This window comes from Ammospiza nelsoni, chromosome 3 (assembly GCF_027579445.1).
Source record: "Ammospiza nelsoni isolate bAmmNel1 chromosome 3, bAmmNel1.pri, whole genome shotgun sequence".
Taxonomy (NCBI): domain Eukaryota; kingdom Metazoa; phylum Chordata; class Aves; order Passeriformes; family Passerellidae; genus Ammospiza; species Ammospiza nelsoni.
The window spans coordinates 105243789-105260528 of NC_080635.1; the positions used below are offsets into that span (position 1 = coordinate 105243789).

The 16740-nt window shown below is 37.6% G+C and overlaps 1 protein-coding gene across 1 annotated transcript in view; it reads right to left on the reverse strand.

Moving 5' to 3' along the window:
• Positions 1-6227: 6227 nt before the first annotated feature.
• The window catches only part of FBXL4 (F-box and leucine rich repeat protein 4), a 52964-nt gene continuing 42451 nt past the window's right edge, over positions 6228-16740 (reverse strand). Inside the window, exon 8 of the mRNA XM_059468862.1 lies at positions 6228-12324. Coding sequence (XP_059324845.1) covers positions 12161-12324 — 164 coding nt within the window. The 3' untranslated portion in view covers positions 6228-12160. The remainder of the gene's footprint in view (positions 12325-16740) is intronic.

Consider the following 16740-nt stretch of genomic DNA (forward strand, 5'->3'; position numbering starts at 1 on the left):
CATCGATCAATACTTTAACTTGAAAGCTGCCATAATTCTCTGAAAATACTGAATTATTTAAAAGTATAGATATAAAAAAAAAATCAGAGCAGCATTGTAGATCTCTCAGTTTGATCAGTGCCCACAATATTTTGATTTTAAAAATTCTTTCTCTTAGGCAATTCAAAGATAGTGTTTTACTCTTGCATAACATTTTTCTCCATGAGTGTCATTAGTAACAGATACAGTAAACACTACCTGGTGACACACAAATGGAAAATGAATCAGAACTGCTTCAAAACTCCTCCCCAGGTCCAGCAGCAGCCACAGCATGGATAAAAACAGCCCAGGGTGCCTGAGGGCTATGTCCCACCATTTTTCTTCCCTTCCACAATCATTTTAAAAAGAGAAGCATCTTATACTCAGTACTAGGTAGGGGCTCTAGAAAAGGTATCTGCTGGGGGAATGAAAGTTCCCCATACTTGATACAAGGCACTGTATCAAGTCTAACAATGAATGTTATGGGGGGGGAAAAACTAGACATATGTTGAAAATAGCATGTCATCACCTTCAATGAACCCTCCCTGTGACAGATAATTTTGCAGACAAACCCTTTGCAATTACTAAGCAGAAGCAATGGCAAAACACAATGAAGATTTCTCTAAACAGAGATACCACACAGTAAGTTCTCTGAAGTTTATCCTAAACACAGTAATTTTCTTTTAGGTTCTTCTATTGTAGGCCTTCTGTGCTACCGTAATGTTAACATTTATTATTAGACACAGGTACTGGAAAAGATAACTTAAGTAGATTGCCAGTCACGTCTTTCACATTCAGTGCAGTTTTTAAATACAGACAATTTAATGCTTATTATATATATATTTTAAAATATTTTGCCTGTGGTGCACTTTGAGCCCTGAGCTTGTAGACGGTTAACAAGGCTAAATCTAAGGATGATTCATCCTTTTCACAAAGAAATTATGGAGACTGCATCACTGGCCTCCAGCTGCATTTAGAGACATGCTGGCCTGAAGTTTGAACTGAAATTGTTTGTGCATTTGCATCCAGAGGGGTGGGCATGACCTTGCTACAAAAATGCTGCTGCATTTATTTTACCTTCTGAAGATACCTGTCAGTTCAAAACTGCCTGGTCACAGCATCAGGGCATTTTGATTTCTAGCTCTAAAATACATGGGAGGGGAAGCATTATGTTAAAATCTGTTTGTGATAATAAATGCCTACATTGTATATGATAACATTTGATTTTACCAGTGAATAAACAATTGCAGCATGCATGGTATCAGATCTGCAGTGTTCTGTTTAAATTTCAGGCAAGATTGCCAATTGCATTGCAAAGTAACAGAGATAAGTTTGCATTTTTAATGTTTTCACAGAACACTAAACTTTCCTCACTCTGTCTAGACATAAAGCAGGTAAAAGTATGGGCATGGAGAACACATAACTCCTTAAGCTGCCCAAATAATAATGCACATCTGTCAAACAATAATGCAAAGAAGTGTATTACTGGCTCTCAGGCATCAAAGTCTGCAAATCCTGACATATTTTGAAATCTGGCTTTATCTGTGTAGGTTTTCAAACTGTTTGCATTACCAGAAGTGCCCCACAGAGGAAAGACAAGACACCTGACACAGTTCAGATTTTTGTGTGGATTTTCAATACTGTGAAAGAGGTATAATGAGAAACAGGGCCGCCAGAAATGATTCCTGAAACTGTACTTTAGCAGGCATCAAAAATCAGCTTTGTTTTGTCCAAATGCACAGAAGCCAGGTCCAGCCTTGTTCATACACTTCTGGATAAGTGTAAGCCACCAGCAGCTCTAAGTTGATGCTAGAAGACAATTTTAGCACATTTGAAATTAAACTGGCCTGAGGCAAAGCTGTGATACAAAAGCAGAACCCTTCAGGAGGTGCTGGAGATTAAAAGTCTTATTAAGAGTTTCTTTAGAGATGTTAGAAAACTCAAAGCTCTGTATCTGGTTGAGTTAATTGCCTTGAACAATTAACACTATCAGGAGAACCTAACACTCAAAAAAATTTGTCTAGAAGAAAATGGGCACTGATTAAACCAACATCAACTTTGGAACCTATAAAACCACTTTAGATAACTCATCAAAAGGAGGACAAACTCCTGGCAAAGCAGTTGTTCATTTTCAATTCAACATTTGGGTTGATCTGGACGAGTAGAGTCCAGCTGATCACCTGTCCCCCTCTGGTGCCCATATTCAAAGCTGCAGAGGCCTTAATGTTTTTGCTAAATTCAGAATTTATCATGTTACTTAAGCTCCACATTTAAAAGCAACTGTACCAGTGCGAACATAATTAAAGGGATTAAGAAATACCTTATGGTAACATAATTTGCACTAGACTAGGAAATTATTCTTGAAAGAAAGTCAACAATTATATTTTTCTTGGAGGTCTCTCTTGGTACATTGTAATCTCCATATTCTGCTTTATATCCCATCTGTCTACATACATCTGTTGTCTCTTGCTCTGTACCACAAACTGTTTCAGGCAGTGAAGCATCTATTTTGTGTAACACACCTAATTCCATGTGCTTCCATTGGACTAGAGGAAGCTAACCATTAAACAATAATACGCTTCTCTAATAATAATTTTTTTTAAAAGCTAGGTTACAAATCAATATAAAAAAACAACTTATTTCAAAATGAACAGTGATAAAAATATAACCAAACTGTTCCTCAGAATGCATCATATTGTGTTGTATTTTATTGGTTTTTAAAAGGAATGCACGAAAGGTCAATGAATGTAGACAAATAATTTATATTTTATTTATTCATTATTTTATGTACACTTGGCATTTTGCAACACAGTCAAAGGGAAACAAATTAAGTGCAAAGCAAGATAAATATTATAGGTTGAATATATTTTAAACACATTTCTGTCATCTCTGAATTAGCAGACACTGACAACTCAGGGAGAACATTAATTTCAAATTCTTTATACTGGCAGTAATGGAGTAAACTGCACAACACAGTATTATGGTATTTTAAATGATCCAACACAGCAGAAGAAAACAGGCTTAATTTCCTACACAGAAATCATTGGTTAACTTTTAAAGATAAGAAGATTTTATCTTCGAATTAGCAATATAAGGCATTAGATGATTTCTCCATAATAAATGAAATCCTTCATGAATACAGGGCTAACATCTCTGTTTTGTGTGTATGTGTGTATACAAGTCAACCCATACTTCATACCCCAAATGCATCAGTCAAATGAGGAGGAGCCAGGGATCCATGCCAGAGCTGTGGCTGCAAATGCAGACACAGGTAAACCTTTGGCTCTACACACAGAAAGAAAGAAGATACAGCAGCCAAATCTGAAAAGAAGGAATACACCAATAGCATTATCTTCCACTTAGTCAAGCAGAACACAGATTAGAAGAAAAACCTTGTTTTGAAATGCAATCAAATACTTGACTAAGTATAAAAGAAAAGCATGAGTCTCAGAGAGGAATATTAAAAATAAATGTAGATGTTAAGATAAACACCTCTAGTATACAAAGAGGATGAAACTAAAAGTGGATCAGCTAATTACCAAATAGGAACACAGAAAACAGATTTGGGATCTAAGACTGCACATCCAGAAAGGGCTCCTGGAATACTGACTGTATTTAGGACTGCAAAGGGGTGGATGTTAGCTTCATGGGCCAATGCAGCTTAAGATCAGGAAAACAGTCCTGAAAAAAACACATCAGAGAATGCTGCCCCTCCCTCCAGCTTAGATTTGCTAACCACTGCCTTCACCATACTTTAGACATGCTCTTATAAGCCTTTCTAATCGAAAACTTCCAGCATCTGTTTGGAAGGAAGGATCTTTTTTGGGGGATTTATTGAAGCCGTTTAGGACCTGAACATTCTCATATGTTCACAGTAGCATTTTATACTTTAGGGCTTGAGTCACCACCATGAGGTGCAAATAAACAACCTCACTTTGGACATTTTTGTGGCACAGCACTGAGATGAACTATGTAAAAATTTAGAAGCTTTGAATCACAATCAAAAGTGGCTATCCTCATTTACGCTAATTTGAATTAAAGCATTTGCACAACCAACATGCTCCCACCTGCTGCTTGTTATTCTTAATTGAAGCTAAATGCCCCCTTCCTTCTGCTTGCTTTAATAGCCAAATTGAGAGGATAAAAAAAAAACCCCAAACAACCAAAAGGACAACTACTAGAAAACAAGCAGTTTTCTAGTTTTAACTGAGATATTTTATAGGGAGCAATCAGATCCAGTTCAACTAACAGAGCAATGAAAGTGGCGGCCTTTGGTGGAAGCAAGTCAAGCTAGGGGACTAATAGAGAGCACCAAGGGGTAAGCAACCTCTTACTCTGAATCCACTGATGCTAGCTTCCAACAGAAATTGTATTGGGTCTACACAGACCTCTGCTTCTCCAAAGGTCAATTGAAGACCTCAATTGAAGACTAATCTGATCTGAATTACCCTACAGAAGAACCCATCTACTCAGTGACAGGACTCTAGGAGAATAGTGTCCTAACTTTAGTATCTACTCTAGATATTTAAAATTCAATTATATAAATATCCTCCAGCTACAGAAAATATGCTTAGAGGCAATTATCCCTTTTGTCCTTCTCAACTTGTTATTACAAAAAGGCATAACTGCTTCTGGTGCCTACAGGCATAGCATGCACAGCACAGGTATTTACAGATAGTGTCTGGAACTATTCCCTCTATTGCTGCTCTTCCACCTTTACAGAAATTAGTTTCTTTAAAAGGTAATGCCATAGGAGTTTCTCGTTACATTACTCAAACCCCTATTGCAGCAGAAAATGGAGTGTACTATTAAATCATAAATACAATGCAAGTATTTTGTTGCTGGTTATGTGATGGGGGCAGGGAGAGAGACCTATTATGTTTAAATGAATCCAGGTGCTGGATTTAGGCATTTAAATGTGAAACTCTGGAGATGCCCTTCCTTCTCATCTGCACATGTGAATAAATGCGAGTAGGAAATTTCCCCAGGCAATTCACACACCTCACTTCCAGAGCTAGGCCAACCTCCACAACCCTCAACTCCACCATCTGCCTGGCAAGGACATGAATGCAAAATGCCACAAGATGCTGAAGAGCTGCAGTGGCTTAATGTTCATTAACAAAATCCAGAAAGATCACCATCACACAGATTTCACCATGACAGCTGAAGGGCACCTGTAATTGTCTGTATGCCAAAGTTAAATCAGAAAGTGCAAGGTCTCCCTGTGAACACATCAATCCCTGATTATTTTAATTTACTTTTAGTAACTATTCCAAAATAACTTCAAGCATAGACTAGCCATTAGATTCCAAATCCTAACCAAGCCAGCTATTTTCTTTGTTGGTTTCAGAACACTGGGTATGTGCAAAAATCTGTGGCACTGCCCTAAAGAAAAATCTAGAGAGACCAAGATGTGATAAAAGGGGACCCACCTCTGATGGTGAGCAGAGACAACTCCTGACAATGGTAAAATAGTAAACATTCAAAAGATGGGAACTCACCACAATTATACACAGTACCTCCCTAAAACACTCAAACATCTCACTGTTTTGTAAACTTGGTCCTCTTTTTCACCTGAATTTGAACATATGTTCAAATGTGTCATGTTGGACACTATGAACAGGTAACTGCTATCCTCAATTTCCAACAAAGTAAGCAGGAATAACTGTCACCTAAACCATGGCAATCCCTATTCAGTGCAAGGTCTACATAAACAAATATTAAAGATATACAAACTAAACCATTCCTAGTGTATCCTCAGTTTCTACCCAGAAACTACTGCCAGTGCCCAAGAATAGGGTTATTTTTCTTAGTCCTTGGTGTAACTTTCAGGCTTTGGAGTGACAATCACACTCCCATAAAACAGTTGTGTGTTTTGTACGTTACAGATCTGCATGTTGAAAACGTTATCACAATTTTATTCCAGTTAAGTTGCATCTAGATTTTCCTGCTAACTTAAACAGAGAGATACATTACTTCTCCCAAAACAACAAAAAAAGGAAATGTAGAAGATTCTTGGGTTTGTTCTCAACATGCCAAATTCCTTATGACAGGTATTCTTTCTTTTCCCCTCTTGCTACCTTCTTCAGCAATCAGTACAATGAGGCAAAGAAACCAACAACAGGCATATTTCAGATGATAGAACAAAGAAGAAATGAGGCTGGAAAGGGACCTCTGGAGATCATCTAGTCCAGCCTCCACCAGCTCAAGCAGTCACTGCCCAGGATGATGAGTATCTCCAAGGATGGAGACTCCCCAGGCTCTCTAGGCAACTGTGCCATAGAATGTGTCATCTTGTGTTTCAGTTTGTGCACATTGCCTCTTGTCCTGTTCATGGGCATCACTGAGAAGAATCTGGCTCCCTCTTCTTCATTCTTTCCCTCCATGAAGTATTCCAATACATTGATCAGATTTCCCTTGAACGTTCTCCAGAGACTTTACCATTTTTACCCCCAAACGGCAGTTTGTCCTCAGAAAAGGACCCATTGCAAAAAATCTGAGCAATTGTCTACATGTATCTGTGTGTACATGTGTGAAATAGTTTCAATAAATAAAAAAAAGATGAATTCACAGCGGTAGGCAAAGAAAAAAATATTTTTATGTAGCTGATAAAAACAAAACAGAGACATTCTGACTTACTGCACAAACATGTACATGAAAGGTCAATATTAAGAGCATCTAAATGGTAAATCTTGATTTAGAAGTATGAGCATGTGATACTATGTGGAAAGCTGTGTTTCTGGGAAAGGTAGAGCTGAAGAGCTGATCTAGAGCAAGGCACTTATTTTCCTCACATCTATAAATAGCTCTGGCTACCCTTCCATGAGTTTCCCAATAAATCTGAATAAGTTCCCTTTTTTCTTTCCTCAACCTTCTTGACATTTATATTTCTTCAGAATCTAGGGAAAATGAGTTTTCAAATAGTTGAGGGTATTTTTATTCTTTTATTATTAGAAAAGGTGAACAAAACATGCAACAGAAAAACTTCATTCCCCACAATGGATGCCCTTCAGTTTAGGACATCCGTCCTAACTCTGTGCCATTTACCAACCTTAAGTGAAAACAAGACAAGGAAAAACCAGAGCTATGTAGCTCAAACAAAAGTATTTAGTCCATTAGTTGTAAAGGAAAATCTCACCACTGCCTCCCATTACAGAGGCTGAATCTTCTTGAGACTCTTCCTGCTGATGCATTTCTCTGGAGCTCCTGAGGATCTGTAACATGCAGCACTCATTTCTCAGCCCTTCCAAATGTCACTTATCACAACTTGTCCTGTGCTGCTAACTTTTATTAAAGAGCACCTTCTTGCACTTCATTGTCAAGTCAGATATCTAAAAATCACAGAAATCATCATCTCAGTAAAGGACTAATGCCTTCATTTGGGAAAAAACGCTGGCTGCATCTGACATAGCAAGTGCAGGTGCATTAAACCAGGGATTTCTAGTCCAGTAATTTCCAAAGCTACAACTTACAGAATCATTGTTAAAGAGCAATGAACATGTAAATCATCTATATAAAGTCATTCTCATAGTCCTCATAATAAAATGCTACATTTTATTTAGTTTTTGTAAATTTAGCAGTCCTGCTGATGTGACATGGGAAATATATCCCAAAAGATGCAGTAAGTACACACAGTAAGAACCAGGACTCAGCACACAATTTTTGCAAATGCACAGTGGGTGACATTTCTGATGACAGTAGAGCAGTTAAACTACTCAGTCTTAATTATAGCAATATGAAAGATTATCAAAATAGTGGCAATACATTAATTATGCTTGCCTGTTCAAGCATTTACAGAACTATGCATACAGCCAGTTAGGTATATGAGATTTTGGAAAAGGAAAAGAGGATGCATTTCCAAAAACCCAAACCCAAAAGCCAAATAAACTGATAACATAAAACAAATTATATACCACAGGTATTAGCAAGGGGCAGAAGCAGATCCTGGCATTAAGAAAACTCCTCAAGGGTTTCTCCTCAGAATTTCTGGGGATTTTTGGTTCTCTCTGGATGGAATTTGGAGGGTTTGAAGGCTTAAGGATGGATGTTGTTTCAGTCTTGTTTTTCAAGACAGATAGTACGGCACTGGATGGAATTAATCTCAGTTTAGTATCTAACCTGAGCTAAATCACAGCTTCCACAGTCTCCAGAGAGGCTCTCTAGAACATGATTCATTCTACTTTCCTGAAATGTCTGCCTTAGGAGATTAATAACTCTCTAGAGGTGCCCAGATTCCTCCCTTGAAGTAGATGTCTAACTTTCAGAGAACTACATTCAGGGAGATGAATTTTACTCACTGTGTACCATGATTCCTGGACATCTTATACCTGGGGAACTTAGCATAACAGCTCTAAGGAAACACAAAGGTTTTGGGAGGTTTTATTGTTTGTTCGCTGGTGGTTTTTTGTCTGAAACTTGGGCCTCCAAGTACATGGGGGATTATAAGGCCCAAACTCCCATGCAAAATTGTTCTATAGAAGTCATGCTCACTAATGGACTTAATCAGGTGTATAATTTAAAGAACAGAAACCTCATCCATTTCATTGAGCTATGCAGCCACACAGCTCAAAATTATGAACACAAGTAAGTACACTACTGAATTAAAGCCTTGAAGAGTTTAGAAGATGCTTTAAATGGTAAAGTTATCATACTAGTTTTTGTGTTTTATTATTTATTTTATTGTTAAATTACCCAAGGAATTACATCTTTACCAACAGGCCATCCCACATCAATTTCATACAGGGGGTATGGAAGACCCCTTTAGCTTAAAAACAGGAGCAGTTCAGAGTACACCCCTTTTTTTGGACATGTTAGCCATTTTTTTTAACATTTGTTGCCAAAGCATATCTTTTACAAAGCTTCAGAAAGACAGATAACCAAACAACAGGATTAAAAAAAGGAATATCCTTAACAGCAGAATTTAGATAACATGACTGAGGTACAGACTAGTGATGGAGATGAGACCCAATTCAAGAGTAATTAAATTCCTCCAGTGAAGGAATTGACAGCATTCATTTTGGATTAAATTAAACTAGAATATAAGTTTCCCTCTATGTGACTGCTTTGCAAGGAGACAGTCCACAGTAGTTATCAGACTTTGCATTCACTCTTCATACCCTGTAACCCCTTTCACGAGCAGACAAACCAAAAGGCACTTTGGCAAAACAACACTGGAAATTCAGCACATCTGTCCAGGCTTTTCCTGCTGCATGGTAGAGATGAACTCAGTCTCCAGGTAGAGTAAAGCAATAGTTGAAAGCAGAACTCCTATGAAACACCCTTTTTCTATTACACTCACTTTACAAAAGTAATTCCTACATGAAAAACTCTGAGATTTATACATATATGTTTATGTATGTACACATATCCAAAAGAATTCATATAAACACACGAACATGTGTATATATATAATTTATGCATACATATACATAAATAAATAGACACAAGTATAAGATAGCAGAACTAAAGAGACAGTGGCCTATTCTTGCTTCTCTGCGACATACAGGGAAGGTCTAAAAGCAAATTGTTTTCTTTATCCTACAAGTATTACAAATGTCAAGTCTGGTCTAACTTTGTTTTGCTGGAAGACTTCTTGGACTTATAAGGCCATAGCTAAAAGAGCTTCTTACTCTCTGATTGAAGGTTGAAGACTACAACTATAGATGGAAGTCATTCCCAATCACTTCTCTGCTCTTTGAATTAATTATATGTCAGTAATAGCCCAATTTTAAACAATCCAAATAAAAAGTCAACTTCAATTTATCTTCCAAGTGACAATAGAGAATTCCTGAAAATAACATTTTCCAACAGAACATGCAACATAAGAAAGAAAAAATCTTCCAGTGCGAACAAAATTTCAATTTAAACCTTCTTTACCTAAAAAGCAACAGAGAATGAAATTCTTCACACATATGTGATTACAAAAACACTTATTTGATTCAGTGATGAGAAAAACTCTATTATCTACCAAGTTTACCAGTTTGAAGGCACAATGGCTATCACTTCATCCACATCCCACTCTGTTTACAGTGAAAAACAAAACAGATCTCTATAGAAGAAAAAGGAGATAAACACAGAACAACCCCTGAGAAGTGAAATTTTACAACAAATACATTTGTTTTGAACTCTGTTCTTTGTAAACTCCCATTATCTGTACCTGTGTTCTCATGTAACTAGAATAATAATGTTTAATAATTACAATGAAAAATATAGACTAAAAAAAGTTACAAGTTCACAGAAAAACAAATGAACCCAAACATGATTGAGAGAAATGAGGTCTCACAGAGAATCATACAAAAGCTGTCATCTTTCAGTACAAAAAAAAAGTAAATAAATTTAAAGTTCTCTGACAATGTTCAGATTTCTAAAGAAGAAAAAAAATGGAATGGCATAAACTAGTTGGAAATCCCATAGTGCCATCTGTGTGGAGGGAAAAAATTAAAAAGCCAACTGTGCATGCCCTTCTTTGGATCTGGAATTCCCGAGAGATTCAGCAAAATTTAAAAATCTGAAGAACTAGGTCTTTCAATAAAATCAGATAAATGTTCTGTAGCTGTTTCATGACATGGTTTATAATGTATTGGCACCAGCACAAAGAGTTCAAAGCAGTCATTCAGGAGTCACAGAGATTGTCAGATTTTTAACGATTTGCAGCAGTCCTCTAGTAGCAGTTGGTTATTTACTGCAAGAACTGAAGTGTTCTTTGTCACTGATCTTCAGTACAATACGTCCTTCTCTCAGACAAAGTATTCTTCTTCTTCTTATTCCAGTAGGTAGTAAGTGCCATCAATACAAGAATAACAGAATCAGTATCAAAAGACAGCCTATATTTTATGGTCCATATGCATCAACAATGGCTAAAAAGGTAAAATTCTAAACCAAAGCTGTACAGAGCAACATACTCTAGCAGTGGTATTCAAGGGGAAAAAAAGAGAAAAGCTTCATCCAAGAAAGTGCAAAAGGAAGAAACTTCCAGAAATTGTCCATCAACACAGTTTTCCTTCTTCAGAGGTTAAGCAGTCTTAAAGAGAGTGCAATAGTACTTTGAGCTACTCTCCTCTTGGAAAAACAAAACAAAAACCCAAACAAAAAAAAATCCAGTAATAAGGTTTGGTAATTATGAAATCATCAAATTGTATTGCCCTTGTTTCAAACCCATTCTATTTTCATTGCTGTTTGACTGAACGAGGATGCTTGTTTTTACACCTGACAGCAGATTCGATGCCAGTGAAAGGACAGTTGCTAACACATTAGCCTAAGTTCTACTTTTCATGGTACTCTGCACAATAACCAGACATATCACAAATAAAGTCTTGACCATGACAGAAATTTGAAAAGAAAACTACCCCAGAGTTTTCTACACATCACCAGTTACAACATAAGTACTTGGCTTAAACTTTGTATCTCAATACCAAGAAGCAGCTGTCAATTTTATCTTTCATTTCTGCTCTAAGTTCAGGTGGTCCAGGTTCTTTCTTGCATTTATCTGTTGTGCTGCTTAGGCTGGACTGTGAAACATCACTACATCTATTTCAGGTGAAGAAAGGGAGAAAACTCTATCCGATACAATTCACTGCCAAAACTCAAAGAAGACAAAGAGCTTTTTCTATCTGCTCTTATACACACTTAAACTGGTTTTCAAATAACTAATTATAGGCCAGATGATAAAATCTTATGTTGCAGGTCAAACTAGAATGCTACAATATCTGTGTATGTATATACAAATACATATGGATACATTTATATATACACACACAAACACATGAAAAGGAAGCACCCATATTTTCCTTACTGATAAATATTGAACTTCTGCTTTCACCTGGATATTAACATAGTGTATTGTGTATAACACCCTGTGAAGGGACATTGAAGAAGACATTCATTTGCTTCTCATTAAAGCCAGACATATGGCTAGTATTTAAAAACATGCAGTGCCACCAATTAACAGAGCAAAATAATTCTTAGGTACAATATCAACTTAAAGAAACATAATAAATTTAAATGTATTTTACCCATCTGTGTAGATAATTAATAGTTTCCACTATTTTATAGCAGATTTATATTCTCCTTAAAAAAAAAATCAGCGCAAATTTACAGGAAAACAACTCTGTCAAACGAGTTCCACAGCAGCATATGTAGGGAGTCACTGGGTGAAACTCTTTTTTATGAACACATTAGGAAAGTTGGCATTCAGTTCTAGCACAACTCTATTATCGATCTGTGAACAGAAGGACACGTCGAGTAAAGAAAGATCTTTACAAGACTCCAGCAATTTTCTTAAAGATGCAGGGCTCACCATCCTCGTTCCTGTGCAAAAACAAAACAAAACAGAATTGTAAAGTTACCAAGAAAAGTGCAGGATTTTAAGCTGTTACTATCATGCCATGAAAAAATGCTACTACAACACAACTTTTATCCAGATTATTTAAATGAGTTTTCAAATTAAAAGCTTCTTAGACAGCAAATAGACCTTTTACCTTTAAAAAGCCTAATGTATTTTGTTTAACTGCTTAAGTCACTGTCATTTCCTATTGGGGGGCACCTTTACAACTTCAAGGGGAATCTCTTACTAGAGAAGCCAGGCACCCAGAGCCACGAGCCCTCCCAGGGACCAATGCTGGGCTTAGGCAGCAGCATGGAAGGCCATGGCCATGCTCTCCTGTTGAGCACACAGACCATCAGCACAGCAGATGAGTGACTATTCCAATTCCAAAGGCATCAGCAAGGCTCCCAGGGCTCAGAGCAAGTGTGGGTATTACACACATGCAGGGGCAGTTATTCAAGAGACTGCTGATCATACATATATGTATGTATAAAACATACATAAACCCTGCCAAAAACAAGACCACAGCGACTGAACTCCCAAGTGTCACACAGGGTCAGAGCAAGCATAGGATTCAGTCAGAAATAAATAAATAAATGTACATTTATAAGCACAAATCCACACATCCATTACAGCTGATGGACATGCAGACAGTCCAGCCCATGGTGCTTAGCACCTGGCCCATCTGACTGGGCTCTGGGGTGTGAGTCAGCTGTCTGAGGTGCTCAGTGCCCCTTGGGGACCTTACACCATGCAGGACATGCACACACAGCTGGCACGCAGGACACTGGACCCAGAGGAGGAGACTCATGCCTTACAGGAAAGGCTGGAAGCCTGGCTGGGTACTCTGGGCAAATGAACAGAGCCTGGGTGTCTACAGTGAGCTAAACTGCTCATCAAGCTTTCCCTCTAGAGAGTTTATGTATCCAACACTACTGCAGAAAACTGCAGGCAGACTTGAACTCACACAGCTCCATCTTCATCTAACTAGCACCCCAAAAAGCCATCTAGTTCAGGATCTTGTCTAGTGCCAGGGCCAATTATGTTCCCTACACTCCTTACCTCCCCTGCAAAAAAAGCAGCAGATTTTTTTAAAGTAGATTTTTACTGGTGAATCTTGTCAATTGCCAAAAATTATAATTTTAGGGTTACTAAAGCTATCTTTCATGCATTCTACTACTTTTTTGAATTTCTTCATATTTACAGCCCCTTCACAAGTTCCACAGTTTAACTACGTAATGTCAAAAAAAAAAAAAGGGGGAAAAACAAAAAACTCCAGCCTATTAGCTGCAATAATTAAGGTGCAATTAAAGAAGCATGAGATCATTCCCAATTCAGTATTTCTAAATCATGCATAGTCCCATGCACATCTCTTCTGTTCCCTCAAGGCCATCTGTTTTCTAGACTCTCTTGCATCTCAAAATGACCCCTGTTGTGTTGTTTCTGCACTAATTTTGTACTTTTGAAACTGGATGACCACAATAATACAGTGCACTGAGCACACAGTCAGTAATTGTATAGTAAGTCTTATGGTGTTTTTTCCATCTCATGTCTAAATAACCCAACTTTTCTCTATTCCCATTAGAATGATGCTGGGCAATGAACTGATGTTTTCCAAAAATTGTCCACAGGATCTCTTTCCTACAAAATAGAAGCTAATATAAATCCAGTCCCCAATATATGTAGTTGATGTTATTTTGCCTTATGTGACTACTTTGTACTTGATTCAATGTTTTCTTCCTGCTTTATGACCTGTTTAATAAGTATCACAAGATCATTCTGCCGTTCTTCAGTGTTAAATTCCTCAGTTTAGGATTTTAAGATTTTTCCATCCTGAATACCTGTGTGTTACCCTCTGGCATTATTCACCCCTCTGCCTGGATTACTTATAAGCAGATCAGAACAGACCCTTGGTGACATAACTTCACTGTGAAAAGAGATGATACATTCTTGTCCTCTGAAACACTCATAAACCAGGAAAAGACAGCTGAGTTACAAAAGCAGCACAACCTTGGCTGAAGTGTGTGAAAATCCAATCTTCTACGGATTGGAGTAGAGCTCACATTCACCAAGAACTTCAAGGAAGTTTAAAGGATGAGAGGCAAAGCCAATACTACACTTGCTGGGATGCAGCTCTTCATCTAAATATGGTAATGTCCTCTGTATGCCCACTGACTGACCTTCCCATGGCTGCCACTGGTTTACACAGAGAAAAAGATGATTTTACTGTTTTGTAGCTCCTAATCCAAGCCCTTTACAGAAGGCTGTGCCATGTTTGTAACCCTGCATTACTCTAGCACTGAGGATGATTTAAGAGATAGATCACACACCAGAAATAAGATTTCCAGAGCCCTGTATTTGAGCTCATTTAGAATCACTGCATAAATACCATTTAGTCCTAACAATTTATTATTGTTCAATGCATTGACTTGTTCAAAAGCTTTCTGTATTGGCATTCCAATTTAAGGCAGCTTTCCAGGCTAATCTCCTGGAAAGAATGGCTCTGATGTAGCAGCCTGCTTGATCCCCTCTGCCATGAACACCAAGGGACACAAGAGCTCTCCTGCAATAGCCTTGTACTGGGGGGAGCCTTCACACCTGGGCTGTCTACTGAGCCCAGCCACTCCTGTGAGCTTGTAACACAGCTGAAATACAGTATCTTTCACCTCTAGCCAGGGGTTCCTTAATGCTTCAACCTGCCTTACTGTGATTTTGTTTCACTTTCTAGATTCATCTTCCTATTTTCATTCTCTGAATGGGATTCAATTTCAGAAAGACTCTGGATGGTTTCATTAGTCTCCAGTACTGTTCTGCATAAGCAAGGAGGCATCTGAATGTGGTCTCCAATTATCCTATGTCAGGCTCTCAGATCAGCTGTTTTGAGGCATTACTGAACATCACCCAAGGACAGTCTTTGCTATCATGCCCCCAGATTTTATCTCCTCTACAGAGACTAAGCTTGTCATTATCACTATGATTTTAAACTCCCTTACATTATATAATCACCATCATCAGAACTGCCTGGTGGTTCATGCAACAGCCCCTGAAGATTTACACAGAAATTCTGTACCACACTTTATTTCTTCACTTCATTTGACCACACACTTTACCACAGTATCACTGTTCTACCATAAGGACCTGCTCTACCATTCCAAATGCAACTCTAGGAGCTACACATTATGCTACTTATCTTTTTTTCCACCAAGCCTTAAAATTGCTACTACATCAGCACCTTCATCTAAACCCAGCCTCATTTATGCATCACAGCTTTTATGCTTCAAGATCCAAACGTGTATTTCTACAAAAATTCTAGATTTAGATGCCTAGCCACAGATTTTTTGTGTAGGATGTTCTTCATTCCTTCCTACCTGAACTTTGATAGTTCTCCTATCATTTCATCCAAGACTTTTAATAGATTTGCAACTAAGTAGGTCATCCTAAATTGCATGTTTTATTGCACCTGGGCTTATTCCCCTCCTCAGAATTAAAATTTTATGTTAGGAAATACATTTTTCTACAAGTAATCCAGTTGGGGTTTGGTTATTCACACCACAGGATAAATGCACATCATCTGTAGTCTTACTTTTATTTATACAATGTACAGTTAGTTATGTATGTATCCTAAAAGCCCATTCAAAAGCATTTCAGAATTTTAATACAGCACATTTTCCTTTGCTTTTGAAAGACTGGCAATGTAGCCTGCTAGTTAATTACTTATATAGAGCATTTTTCTTCTAGAGTTTGGAGGCTTTTGGACCTTTATGATTTACCATAACTTCTCCTCCATAGACTAATCAGCCATTTTTCAGAATACATACAAAACCAAAGCACTAAAATCTGCTATTTAGTTTTGTTGCTCAGTCAATTCTCTGTTACCACACTTGTAAAAGGCACCTCTGAGTAATGATCTCTTTGCTTGAACAATTATGCTTATTAGCTGTAAATAATTTAATTGATATCCATCATATATCAAAGCCTTCAAACTCTATAGCTGTTTAGGAGACCTGTGCAGGACAGCTATAAAAACTGCAGAACCCAAATTTTTAGAGCAAGAGACATTACTACACACCAAATAATATTTCAGAGTACCAACTCTTGAAAATAACTAGCACTCTTCCCTCAAATATTCTTACTTTTCTTACCTTTCCCTAGACCAGCCAAACTAGCCTTTTATTCTTTACATTTTATCCAATCTACTGCACACAACTCAAATTCAAAATTTTAATGTGCTACACATTTTCATGTTTGAATTGACTAACTACGTGTTGATGTTCTCAAGATAAAGCTGAAAACTTTGACAGCTGGCAAGGGGGCAGTTGGGTTTTCTGTTGCTCAGGAAGGTGTGGGAGGTGTTGGAATGTAGCTAGGAATACATGAAATTTGTGGTAACGAGGGTGTCT